This window comes from Nannobrachium achirus (genome assembly GCF_963921795.1).
Source record: "Nannobrachium achirus genome assembly, chromosome: 22".
In the NCBI taxonomy this organism is placed as follows: Eukaryota; Metazoa; Chordata; class Actinopteri; order Myctophiformes; family Myctophidae; genus Nannobrachium; species Nannobrachium achirus.
In genome coordinates this window covers 2,954,606-2,969,002 of record NC_137829.1, presented here as the reverse complement: position 1 = coordinate 2,969,002, position 14,397 = coordinate 2,954,606, and the positions used below count along the sequence as shown (strand labels likewise).

The 14,397-nt window shown below is 49.4% G+C and overlaps 1 protein-coding gene across 1 annotated transcript; it reads left to right on the top strand.

Annotated features, from left to right (window-relative positions):
- Positions 1–966: 966 nt before the first annotated feature.
- ankrd50l (ankyrin repeat domain 50-like) lies at positions 967–14,127 on the top strand (the record flags this gene model as incomplete). The annotated part of the gene is given in 4 exon segments (XM_080753518.1): positions 967–1,350; positions 1,352–1,416; positions 6,065–6,309; positions 10,520–14,127. Coding segments are annotated over 4 exon segments (4,302 nt in total).
- Between the last annotated feature and the right edge of the window lie 270 nt (positions 14,128–14,397).

Here is a 14,397-nt window from a genome sequence, read left to right as displayed (position 1 = left end):
CTCGCTTTCTGTCTGTCTACCGGTATCTTTCTGTGCGTGTGCGTGTGTTTAAAGGGCACTCTGCTCTTCAGTGCATGTCCTGACATGCCGAGAAACACTAGAGGTGGAGAGAAAACACAGACGAGAAAAACTGGTGAGGAGCGGAGAGTGGCGGAGGGAGGTGAGGAAGGGTGTGTGTGTGTGTGTGTGTGTGTGTGTGTGTGTGTGTGTGTGTGTGTGTGTGAGAAAAAGAGGAGGGAATTCCATCCGAGGCTCCGCGGAATGAAGCAGTTTGAGAACTTGTAGAGGAAATGGGACAGAAAGTGTAAGGCAGACGTTGAGAACAGAGAGCAGTGGTAATAAGAAGACCTCAAGCCCACTGGGAGGTGAGCTTAGAGCCAGGGATGAGATGATTATTATATCTATAAGGGAAATGCTGTCAGTCTCATATTTTTGCACTTGGCCTCACTCTTTTCTCTCCCTCTCCCTCTCTGTAATTTTTATTATCTCCTGACAGAGCAGCACCAGAACCTTGGTGGAAGCCTGATGAATGACGCAAACGGCAGACCTTCCTTTCTGAACACAGGATGAAGTTGCCAGTGGGACCGGCTGGCTGCGGAGCTTTGATTGATCACAAGTGCCCGCGGTGGGAGAGAAACTCGGAGCCGAACGCCTTTTCCCATACTCCATGAACTTCTAGTGGACTTAACCTCCGTCTGACTCGTGCTGCTGTCAACCCTTCACCTCACAAAAAGACCCTGGGCTGAGGACTCACAGTGGCTAGCTGGTGGGAACTGCTGATAACAATCGAGACACTGACGCATCACTCCCGGGAACGGCCTGTGTTTTGGGGGGGGGGGGGGCGGGTGTACTGTCGTTGCCCCGAGCTGTCAGACAACTACAGCTCCAAACCAGACAGCCAGACTGAAGTTTGGTGAGGGAGTGGAGCATGGGACGTGGAGAGGCCAGCAGTGTGTTGTTCTCTGGATGTCAGATCCCGGGCGCTCAATGAGCAACCGCGAGTTCGGCAGCACCCCCAGCCTGCTCCAGGGCCGACGCTTCTATTGCCGGGAATGGGCCTTGGAGAAGCTGTGGCGCTGCCTGGAGTCCCGGCCCGTACCCGGGCGGCCTCCAGGGCTGTTGGTGACAGGGGGCCCCGGTGCCGGAAAGACGGCGTTATGTACAGAGGTGGTGTGCCCCACCTCGGGAGCTGGGCTCGGGGCTCGGCTGGCGTCGCGCTGCCTCGCCTTCCACTTTTGCCAAAGGGAAGACCTGAGGAGCATGGTTCTGTGGAGGTTTGTGCTGGGCTTGGTGGAACAGCTCAGGAGCTCCCCTCTCCTCTCCCATGGCTACAAGGAGGCCCTGGAGAGCCCCCGCAGTGTCCTCTGCACTGGAGCCTCTTCACTGCCAAAAGGACCCCGATGACACCTTCAAAAGGTTTGTGTTTAATTTTCATGTACCTATACTTCAATGCCTTTTTTCATTTGTTTGTTTTTATTTGTGTTGATTTGACAACACGCTTTGTCTGTAAAGGACATCACTTCATTGAGGCACAATTTTGAATTGTAGTGACAATTCCGGGGTTGTCAAATTGACAGTTTGCCCCTCCCTTATGAGGTAGTTCATTAAAAAAAGTTTTCAAAAGGCAGAAAGAGCCAATCTGCCACCCAGCCCTTTCATCCCGGGAAGTTTCCTGTCAGTCAGGTGTGAGAGTGGAGTCTAAATTTACTTCAAGACCCAGTTTCGGTTGTATGTGTACTCTATTCTCCGTGCATGTCACCTCAAACGCCTTGTGTCCATGATTCAAACAAAGACAAGCCGGAAAAAGAACGTAACCGTCACCCCCTTCGCTGGCTTCTATATTTATTCATTTTCTTCCCTTATAATGCAGCCCATTCACAGCAGTCACAATGGGCCTCCAGTCTGAATGAATGCTACAATGCTATTTACGACACAGCGTCCTTTCAGAGGAGCAAAATGGACAAAGAGGTGAAAAAATGCTTCCAGCACTCCAGTGACCATCTCAGTGCCGCTCCGTGAGGTCGCCCTTCTTCTCACGAGGAGCGCTTAACTCTGTGCTGTGTGTTTACACTGCCATGTGCCCAGGCCTCTAGCACTCTGCTCCTCTGTTTGTTATTGTCTGGTGTGAAGTACAGAGCTAGATTCCACATTTACCTCTGACTGGCCCATGGCTATAGGAGCTGTGTGCGTGCGTGCGTGCGTGCGCGTGTGTGTGTGTGGTGTGTGTCTTGTGAGGCAGTGAGAGAAAGTGGCTGCGGGCACGGCATCGTCATGTGAACAGCCGTTGACAAACAGATGAAACACGAGCTTTGAGTGGGAGTGAGTGCACACACAGGCTCTTTGCTTTGAAACAGCTGGTAGATGGCTGTGGCCACCGAGTCATTAACGCTGCTTCGACAGTGTAACGGACACAGTCATTAACGCTGCTTGGACAGTGTAACGGACACAGTCATTAACGCTGCTTGGACAGTGTAACGGACACAGTCATTAACGCTGCTTGGACAGTGTAACGGACACAGTCAACACAACAGGAACCACAAGAGCGCTCTCATGAATGGCCCTAATATGTGCTTTACCACCGCCTGTTATACAGCCGTTCAGGCTGTCTGTCACCGAACAGTTTTAGGAGAGGCAAAGACAAACGCTGCCTGCCTCGCGCCGTTCCTTCCACCAGCTCCACTCTGATCAGAAAGGCTCGGTTTGTTTTCCACTCCTCTCTTTCATCCACCCGGTTACGATCCTGGAAAGGCTGGTTGTCCACTTTTAACCATGGTGTCCCCTATCATCATAGGCAAACATGGTTAAAAATAGCCGATCTACAAGCTCACAACGTGTCATGATTTGACACGTTGTCAGCTTGTAGATCGGCTAATTTAAGTATATATGGCTTAAGTGCTTATGACACACACCTCTCCACACACCGCACCCAGTTGCAGTGAAGGGTCAAAGGCCACCCACGGTCTCCCTGTCATAGGACCACGAGGACCGTCTGGAGCGGAAAACCCGGTGGGGCAATTAAAAGCACATTAACCTCCTCGCCTGCAGTGCTGAGCGTGTGGTCAGGAAGGGAGTGTCTCCTTTTATCAAATTACTAACGCGCACCTAAGTGTGATAAGCCTGTAATCTAGCTGTGTTTGGACGGCTGCCCGGGGCAGCTTTCAAATCTACCCTGGAAACGTCGCTACTGTGTCGTTTAGCGCACAGTGCTGAATTGGTTTTCATTGTTTTAACAGTTGTTCGATACATCTTGTGTTTGTACAAAGAATACTGATGAGAAATGCACCAACAGAGCAACATACTCATTTGCATTCCAGTTTTGGTTTTGTTTTAAACCATGTTTGCATATTGCATTCTCTTCGCCATTCTCAAAACAATTCTAGCGAAAGACAGATAAGATAAGCACATATTACGTGCTAAAACTGAAAGGCATTCTGTTCGTAGTAGGAATAAAAGGAACAATCACCTGATTAAGCCTGTCCGGCAGCTTTAAGATTAGCCAATCTAATTAAACAAGCCACAATCAGGTACTTTGCCGTCTTTAATATACTCTACCTGCAGGTATATGCATGCTTTTATTTCTGTTCAGTTTTTCAAGGTAAGCAAGCTGTTATCATACAGAAATAGACTCTGCACACTGGATCATGCTCCCATGGATAATGTATTGCCACCAAGGTGATGTCTCTAGTGTCTAGTTCTTCCTCAGACTGAGGAAGACACACATTCCACACATATTCTTGCGGATGCAGTAAAACCTTGTTCAATCATGCATTTGATAAAGCTATGATGCTTACAAATACTTCAACAAATATGTATCAGAGAGACAGCTTATTGTTGTAGAGTAGTGCTTGTAGTAGCAGAACCCAGTCAATCAAGAACATCTTTAGAAGAAGGCATCTTCATGCTAATTCAAGAGAAATATCACTCAGTTTTGCTAATTCATGTGTTGGCATGTATCATGTAGGACCAGCAAATACTGATCATTATGGAGAACTCAGGAAACAGAAACTGGAAGAGTAACCATAAAACCTGGACAAAGTTTTTGAGATTTTACCTAAAAATCAATCAGACATATTCTATGGTGGGCTTATTTATAAACCAGAATACCCTCACCCACAGTATCCCCCTGCAACACTGCTATCACAGTAACCTTCACCATTTTCCTCAAGTCATTCTTTTTGGCGCAGTTCCAGACTTTACACCTCACTTTCCGGTTGTGGGAGAGAGTTCATATCAGCAGATAATGGCTGCTCTGTTCCATATAAGCTATATATGATTTATTGAATATAGAAGTTACTTACACATTTTATAGCATGAGAGGAAAGACTGGGGAGCCTTTTTATGTTGAGAAATGTTATTAATAATTTGGTGAGCGGGTGTATACAGTACATACTAGATATATACGGTAGATATAGATAGATAGATGGATAGATTGATAAGTGAAAGATGGAAAAACCTAACCCAAAGCCATATGTTTTCCATAAAGCATAAATAACCAATCAGTTCTGCTTTAAATCTTTGAGGGGCTGCAGAAGTGGACTACCTATTTTTGGGTGCCCGTAAGCCATGCGAGAGGACTTTAAGTGCATGAGCTCTGCAAACTGTGCCTACTGGCACGTGGTAAGAGTGAAAGTCATCAGACTGCAGCCCGGTCAGAGTGGACAGAACAGGGGGCAGACTCACACTCTGCCATGTGAGAAGAAAAGCTGTGTACCGCATGTGTGTGAGAGACTTTCTGTGTGGAAAAAATCCATCGCAAATGCCAGCGTACGTGTCGTACACCCATGATGAGCGTGTGTGTGCCCAGGGCGGAGAATCGCATCCCAGAGGTTCCATCGGCCTGAGTCATCAGCGGATCACTGCGCTCCAGTACCAAGCCTCAGGAGACAGAGGCTCCTGGGGAGTGAAGGAGAGAGCGCAGAGGCGGAGGGAGGGAGGGAGGGAGGGAGGGAGACAGGCAGGTTGGGTCAGGGATTATTAGGAAGAAGGCCATGGGAAAGTTGAATGAAAGGCCTGCCTGAACAGGAGCAATCTTGCACCCGAAACATCACCCTATGTGCCGCTCAGAAATCACCACTGTCGCTCAAGCATTTCCTCCAAATTCTGACACATTTTGTGCTGCATAAATGGCACTGCTTTCATTGCTCTGCTGTTTTTATCACTGCCCTGTCAGTCTGTACCGCCAACTCAATGATGGAATGGCTTTCATTTAGTCTCACTGACTCTCTGTGGAGTTGTTAGAATCTGCTCTGCTGCCTACAGTACTTTATAATGTGATGCAATAACAGAATCTTCCCACTCGACTTGAAATGACTCACTGCAATTTTTCTTTAATTCTCCCTTTCCTCATTGCGCTTTCTTTTTCGTATTCTGTCTTGTCACCCAGCTGCCCTTTTTGTAATATAGCGTCGATGTCAGGGAGAAACCTTGTATCTTCGTTCATTTCATGTTATTTCATAAATGAGTGCCCTGCTTATTTTATACGGACTGAATGACAATGCACCACAAAAGTAGCTAACACAGCAGATCTAAAAGACACGTTTGGACTTGTTGTGACCTATGGATTAGCTACATTATGTTAGCTACTTTTGAAAAAGTATTAAACATTTCTGACATGACACAATGTAGAGACTCCAGAAAGTGGTTTAAGTCTATCTCTGGGTCTTGTGAATATTTAACCAATGAAAGACCTTGTGACTAAATAATAACTACATCGGATCTGTTGGAATACAGGTTATTATTTCCGAAATCTTTTTTTTTTTTCCAGGTTTTTGTTTTTGGACATAAGGTTTATTCCTTGTACATTATCATTCACTCTCTCTCTCTGTCTCTCTGTCTCTCTCTCAATTCCAACGCCACACCCCTGGTTCATTTCCGTGTTGCTATTGTCATGAATGTTATATGAGCAATATTTGCCAAAACCTCTTGATGCAATGGGAAATCATCATAAAAATGATGCAACATAATTGGCGATGACCCTAATCCACACACCCTGTCTGTCTCTCTCTCTCTCTCTCTCTCTCTCTCTCTCTCTCTCTCTCTCTCTCTCTCTCTCTCTCACCACCAGGGCCGTGCTGTTGCCCCTGCTGGACCTCCCCCCTCCTGGCCAGAGCCTGGTGCTGGTGGTGGACTCCTTGGACACGGGCTGTGGGTTCGGGGCAGGGGACGGGGCCGCCGGGGCGGAAGCATCCGGAAAGAAGAGCAGCTCCATCGCTGAGCTCTTGGCCAACCACCAGCAGCTGCTGCCCAGCTGGCTGCTGCTCCTCTGCTCTGTGCGGAGGCAGAACAAGGCAGTGTGCAGGATGTTCTCAGGTACTGTGGTGTATGCTAGAACCCAACCCAATGGCAATGCCAGATCCTTGGCTCTGTTTGGAGAGTCCTAGCCCACCAATTATTACGTTTGATGTTCTTACTGATAGAAATATTTTGCCTATAATGCAGTGTTGTTTTTGACAGCAAATTTTGATTTAGTTCTAGTCATAGTCTTTTGAATAAAATGTCATTTAGTTTTAGTCATAATTTAGTCACCTGAAAAGTTTTTGTTTTAGTCGCATTTTAGTCGACTAAATATAAGATTTTAGGCGACTAAATCTACAGTTGATTTAGTCAACTGAAATGTATTTTGGCAGGCCTTGATGGCATTGTAATGACTTGGTTTACACTTGGTTGTGTGCTGAAAATAGCAGATCTACAAGCTCACAACGCGTCGAGATCAGCTATTTTCAGCACGCAACACCTGAGAGCAAACAAACATAAAATGACTCTCTTCTCTACCCTAATGTTTTAGCCTAGTGGGAATGATTTTCATGATAATGGACCAATCCCCAATCACATACACACCCATTGTAACAGTTACAATGGGTGTGTATGTGATTGGGGATTGGTCCATTGCACTTTGCGTTTGTGATTTGAGGCATTTTGTTCAAAACGGCTCAATCCTACAATCTTTATTAGCCAATCAGGATGGAATATGCAAAATCGGACAGATCCATGTCGATCACATGACTGTTGAGATACTGCCTACCGATTTGTAGGATTTTTGGACAAAATCTGTAAGAGTAGTGTACAGAAATGTGTTTTGCGAACATCTGCCTCATGGTGGCGTTAGAACAGGCCCATTTGAAAAATGTGGGTCAGAGGTTCTGAATTGGCATCCAGGGAGTGAGTGTGCTCATTTTGACAGCGACCGGGCCAACCGCGACTGAGATTAGGTGGTAACAAACTGCGAGGACGCACGGACACACAGGCGGACGGACGCACGCACGCACGGACGGACGGACGGATGGAGGGGAAAACATACTCTCCCCCAATGCCTTCGGCTGGTGGAGACAATTATGTCAGGACACATTCTCATAAAAAAAAATCAACACTGTAAATGTGAACGCATGCAGCATTGTCTAAAATGTCTAGAGGGAACGTGGCGCTGAGCATGGTTAATTCTTTTGATTTCGTTTAATGGTGCCTCGTGATGCTCAGCAGACTCATTTGCACTCTAGTGCTATTCTTCTCTGTTGTCTGACAGTGATGAGCAATTGCTCATCACGCATAATAAGGCATTACAAGATAGACAATAATTTGTTGCTGTCAGACAGAAATCTTATATCTCCATACTTTTTTGGTAACTTTCCTCTTCTACCCCGGATTTGAACCAGCTTTCCTGCGCAGCTGCTCAGAATTTTACCATTGCTCAGGGGATAAATTGAGCCTTTTTTATTTTACTTTTTTTACTTTTTATTTTATTTGTTTTTGGGCTTTTATACCTTTATTGATGTGTAGGACAGTAGACTGACAGGAAATGGGGGGAGAGAGATGGGGAGTGACACGCTGGCAAAGGTCGTCCGGATCGGGAATTGAACCGGCGACGCCGCCAGGCATCCATGCCTATCAAAGGAAACGTTTTGCACATACAAGGTTTCCACCCGACAGCAACTATACAGTACATACTGATAATAGACAAGTTGAAAACCTGTATAGTCACCCATCTTGAAACATTCAAAGCAGATGGAGTGTGAAATATTGTCAGACAGACACCATGCCATTTTCTGATCTGATTATAATGTAAGAATGGCATGTCAGCACTTGAAATTAGTGACCGACCGATAGACTTTTTTGTGATCCGATACGATACCGATTCTAGAGAGGGGAGCCATCACCGATACCTAGTGTTGCCCGATCCCGATCACGTGATCGGATCGGCCGCCGATATGGTCATTTTTATAAGATCGGAGATCGGGAAAAAAATATCGGGAAAAAAATAAAAAAATATATATATATATTTTCTGGGAGTAGTGAAGGTTACAGGTAAGGTGAATGCGATATGAAACGTAAGCTTACCATAATCACAGTAATCCTTAATCATTTTCAATCATATTCAAGGGCTTTTGGAGAAATTAGACAGACACAGAGCCCTGCAGTGCAGAAGGGAGGTGATTGTGTCAGACTCTGTGTCCAGCTGGCAGCTGATGCCAATAAGTAGTAATGGCCCCTTGTAATGGATCAAAGGAAGGCAATTATGTCTCTCTGCACTGTCAACTAGCTGCTACAGATGCATACTTTTCAAGCAGACTGGTTAATTGGTTCTTAACTTATTTTGTTTCAACTTTAAAAATGGCCAATGTTTTACCAGTTTTTATATAGTTTCTTGATTATTTTTGATGCTGTAATGGTCTATTTTTTTTTTTAGGTATTAAACAGGTTTTAAAAGTCCTTAAATCGTGACTTCACTGCCAAATTTCAAAGGCCACACCAAAGGTCCGCTGCACAATGCTTGAGAAACACTGCACTAGTAGTAGGCCTATATCACTATACACTACATAAGCTTTGTTTTTAATTTGTTGATTTAGTGCTGCACTAAGTGAAAGAATGAATAGAATTTTTTTTTCTTAATGCCTTGCCAAAAGATCGGATTGGGAAAGATCGGGATCGAATCGGAAGCAATAATATTTGATCGGTATCGGATCGGGAGCAAAAAAAACGTGATCGGGGCATCCCTACCGATACCGATACGATACCGATAAATACATATATATAAAACAGGCCTTTTAGTCTTTAAAGAGCCACAGACCTCCAATCTGCTGTGCTCTAACTGGACTGGAATCTCATTTCTCTCCTAAAGCCCTTGAATATGATGGAATATGATTAAGGATTACTGTAATTATCACATTTCACATCGCACAAACCATACTTGTAACTTTCATTAGCCCCCCCAAAAAAAGTTATATCGGTTATATCGGTCGCACATCGGTTATATCGGTCATATCGGTTATATCGGTCATATCGGTCGCATATCGGTGCATATTGTCTCATATCGGTGCATACCGATATGGCCAAAAAGGTCATATCGGTGGCCGATATATCTGTAACCGATATATCGGTCGGTCACTACTTGAAATGTCATCTCACAATGAGTTATGGCAAGAAAATATAGGATTATGGCACAATAACGCTTTGTTCTTGGAAGCTACACGCAATAATGTGAAGTGTATGTAGTGCATCATTTCTCATCCAGAATGTTTCTTCCTGGTCTGACTAGAACCTTGTTTAACCCATTTAGACCTTTTGCTACCTATACGTTGTTATACCTATCAATCCGGGTGCCACCTCTCTGTCTCGTTAGTAGTTACTATAGCAAGTAACATCATTTATTTTACATTTTGAATTTGAAGGTTTTCAGAAAACTCTTCCCTTTTCTGGGACAAACCTTGGGCAAAAATAACAGATCTACAAGCTCGCGTAGATCAACATGACACATGGTGCGCTTGTACCTGTATTGGCTATTTTTGGTGCGGAGGGACATAAAGAAGCTTAGTATAGACCCCTGGGGGACGAAGTATATAGAGTTTTAAGTGGTTTAATAATCAGCCAACAATTACAATACAGTATAATCATACTCAGTTCTGTGTGTTTGTCTGATGTGTAATGTTTTTCTGCCGATCACCCCATAAGGCAGTTAATATTGAGATGATGAGATGAGATATACTTTATTAATCCCTGTGGGGACATTGAAGCATATTGCAAACCATATGGGTTAAAACAGGGGTCTTCAATGTTTTCAGGCCAAGGACCCCTTAGTTGAGAGAGAGATGAAGCAGGGACCCCCACAAACCTTTCGTAGATTCCATATAGTTTCATCGTTTGACAGCAAAATCATCAGTGTATTTTGGATTCATGTAAATTTGTGTTTTCAGACATTTAACCACTTGAATCGTCAATACTTAATAAAGTTGACCTTTCACTCTGTACTTGGTCTGCTCTTTTTCCCCTCTACAAAACCGAAAATAGCTGATCTACAAGCTCACAACGCCAGCTTGTAGATCTGCTATTTTTGGCTAAAGTTCTGGGGTTCAAGTGGTTAATATAAAAAAGGGTAAAAAAAGGTTTCTATCACACAAAGATTTGGAGGACCCCCTGTAGTGACTCTGAGGACACCCTAAGGGGTCCCGGACCCCCTGTTGAAGACCCTTGGGTTAAACATAAATGAAACAGTCCGCTTACTTTCCCCACCTCTCTTTCTCGGCTGCAGGTTTTCGTAAGCTGTGTCTGGACGACCTGCGGAAGCCCGCCCCGGTGCGCGACGTGCAGCAGTACATCCTCCGGCGGCTGGACGAGGAGGGAGGCCTCCGCCGCCAGCTGACGCCCGAGACGGCCGACATGCTCAACCTGCTGCACATCAAGAGCGGCGGCTGCTTCCTGTTCCTGGAGCGCGTGCTGGACGGCGTGGCGGCCGCGCTGGTGGGCCTGCGGGAGATCCGCGACATCCCCGGCACCCTCAACGGCCTCTACCTGTGGCTGTGCCAGAGGCTCTTCCCCCGGGGGCTCTTCCTCCACGTCAGGCCCCTCCTCAACGCCCTGCTGGCCGCGCCCAAGCCCCTCACCCTCCACCAGCTCTTCACGGCCACGTGGACCCGGGACACCTCCCTGGGACCCCAGGACTTCCAGAGCAAGCTCCAGGCCCTCAGCCCGCTCCTCATCGACGGCCCCGGGGGCAGCAAGCTGCTCTTCCACGCCAGCTTTGCGGAGTGGCTGATGGACGTCAAGTATTGCACGCAGAAGTACCTGTGTAGCATGGCCGAGGGCCACAGCATGCTGGCCATGGCTCTGACCATGCAGGGGTCCCACTTGGACACAGAGGAAACGTGCCAGCTGGCCACACATCTGATCTCCTCTGGCCTTCACAAGGACAATCCAGCGCTGTTGGCCCTGTGGATGCTCTGGACAGGCGTGCCGACTCTCACACCCAGCTTTAATAACAGAGTGCCTGGTCTCACTTCTAGTGTCCACTCTCCCTCTGCTCAGCCCCCTGTTCTGGTCAGTCAGGATGTTGTTCAGCTCCTGATGAGGAGTGGGGTCTTTCCTCCGACCTGCTGCCCAGATGGAGGCCCCAGTGTGGGGGTGCATTGCATCAGCGGTGGAGGGACCATCATGCGACGGGCCTTGGAGAGGCAGGACTCTATAAGGATGCTCCTGGACAGCGGGGTTTCCGTAAACCGAATTGACTCCACGGACGGACGGACGTTACTGGCCAGTGCTGCCCACGTGGGTTCGGCAGATGTCGCCAGTTTCCTCCTGAGCCGCGGAGCCGATCCGCTGGTTAGCGATCATCAGGGTCAAACGCCGTTGACTCTTGCTTCTAGGCAGGGTCACATCAAGGTGCTGTCTGTGCTCCTGGACTGGGCCAAGTGCCAGGAACCTGAACTGGCGGTGAAGTTGATAGAGCATGCGGACAGCGAGGGCTGGACCGCGTTGCGCTCAGCGGCGTGGGGGGGGCACAGCGAAGCAGTGCACCTCCTGCTGGATGCCGGAGCGGACGTGGACGGATGCGATGGCGACGGCCGGACTGCTCTCAGGGCCGCGGCCTGGGGGGGCCATGAGGAGATCCTCCTCACGCTGCTGGACTACGGGGCGCAGGTGGACAAGGCGGACCGCGAGGGCCGCACGCCGCTGATTGCCGCCGCCTACATGGGGCACCGCGAGGCTGTCGAGATCCTGCTGGACCACAGCGCAGAGGTAGACCTGGCGGACGGAGACGGACGCACTGCTCTGTCAGTGGCTGCGCTCTGTGTGCCTACAGCGGCTGGCTTCAAGGGATACGGGGAGGTGGTCAGCCTGCTGCTGGAGCGTGGTGCCGGTCCGGGGCACAGAGACTGTGACGGGATGACCCCCCTGCTTCTGGCGGCCTACGAGGGCCACGAGGATGTGGTGGAGCTGCTGCTGGAGGCAGGGGCCGACGTAGACGAGACTGCTGGCCCCGACGCCGATGCCCCTGCTGCAGCGGCGGTCACTCCGTTACTGGCCGCTGCGGCTATGGGTCACATTGGGACGGTAGGGCGCGTGCTGTTCTGGGGAGCAGCCGTGGACGCCATTGACTCCGAAGGCAGGACGGCACTGAGCCTGTCAGCGGCCAGAGGCAGCGTGGAGGTGGTGCGCGTGCTGCTGGACAGAGGCCTGGATGAGAACCATAAAGACGACCTCGGCTGGACGCCACTGCATGCTGCGGCTTGTGAGGGCCACAAGGCTGTGTGCGGTGCCTTGACGGAGCGGGGCAGCATGGCTCGAGTGGGCGAGATGGACATTGAAGGACGGACTCCTCTCATTCTGGCCGCCCAGGAGGGCCACTGCAGCACCGCCAGGCTACTGCTGGACAGACGCTCTCCGATTGATCACCGGGCCTATGACGGACACTCTGCCCTGAGCGCTGCTCTCCTGGAGGGTCATAGAGAGGTGGCCGAGCTGCTGATGAGGAGAGGGACAGACACCGATGTCCGTGACGCAGAAGGGCGGCCTTTGCTCTACCTCCTAGTGCTGGAGAGTCACATGGAAATGGCCGCTCTCCTGCTGGAGAAAGGCGGGGTGCCCCTGGAGTCGCGGGACTGTGAGGGGCGCACAGCACTTCATGTGGCATCCTGGCAGGGGAATGTGGAGGCAGTGGAGCTGCTTCTAAGGCAAGGGTCTGACCCCAACGCAAAGGACGCAGAGGGCAGGCCGCCTTTACACTCGGTCGCATGGAGGGGGCACATTGAGGTTGGACGGCTGCTCCTAGAGGCCCAGGGTATCGACGTAGACCAAGCCTGCCGTCAGCAGGGGGCCACAGCCCTGAGCATCGCCGCCCAGGAGGGCCATGCTAACATAGTTGCCATGCTGCTGGAGAGAGGCGCAAACCCTGACCACACGGACAAATACGGGCGCAGCCCGGTCAAAGTAGCTGCGAAGCGTAGGTACTTTACCATTGTCAGGCTCTTAGAGAGCTACGGAGCAAAGCCATACCCTGGGCTGCTGCCCCCCTCCAACTCCCTGTCTCCTATGAGGACCGGCGTGAAGAGCCCCTCTTCTGCCAGCTCAGGGAGTAACAGAGGTGAAGCCGGCACCACAGCGGTATCTCTGTCTACGGGGGTAGCCGGCACCCCCACCTCCTCCAACTCGTCCCCGGGCTCCACGGCGGAGCGCTTCCACTCTATGCAGAGCTCTCAGACCTCGTCCACCTGCCACTCCCTGGCCACGGTTCAGACGGTGCCCGCCGACAGCCTGAGCTTCACCCAGCAGATCCAGCAGCACTCGCTGCCCCGCAGCCGCAGCCGACACTCCACCCTCCCTCCGCCAGGGAGCTCGGCGGCGGGCAGCCTCCACGGGAGCAGTCGGAGGTACCCCAAGGGCAGCCCTCCCCCCATCATTTGCACCGTCACTGCCATGGTGCACGACTGTGACCTGCCGCAGAAAGGCTTCCCCCCTGGCTTTGACTATCCCAGCAACCTGAAGGCCCACAACTCCAACCTGATCAAAGCGGACCGGCCTCCCTACGGAGGGGGTAAATGGAACTCCGTCATGGCTTCCCTTGGCGTGATGCCTGGGCACGACGGCCCCTCCAGAGTCCCTAAGAACAGAGAGAGTCCACCTTTAGGTTATCCTTATCAACTCCAAAACCCAGCGCAGGGAGAGAGCTGGGACCCTGGACACAAAAAGAACATTCTGCCCGTTCCGTGCTACAGTCCAGTTGCCCCTTCTAGTGCCTTGCCTGAGGGCTCCGTGGTTGCTATGACAACCGCTGACCCCCAGCTCAACCTGAAACAGGCCATCAAATTGCAGTTTGAAGGTCCGACCAGTGCAGCCTTATACAAGAGAGAAACACCCCTGTGATCTGTGCCATGGTAAGTGATTTGTTTGTTTCGTGGGGATGTTGAGAGATCAAAGTAGTTCAAAGTAGCGCTGGGTGATTAACCACGTGAACTCTAAGTGTGCATCCATATCTTTGGGCATGGCCATAGCCTAATAATAGGTGAACATGGTGAAAATAGCACACCTACAAGCTCAAGTATGAGCTTGTTGATGAGCTATTTTAGGTGAATCAATTTCGTGTAGATTATTATTGATTTAAAAATGTGTTATTGTGCTGCTGAAAAGAAGTGA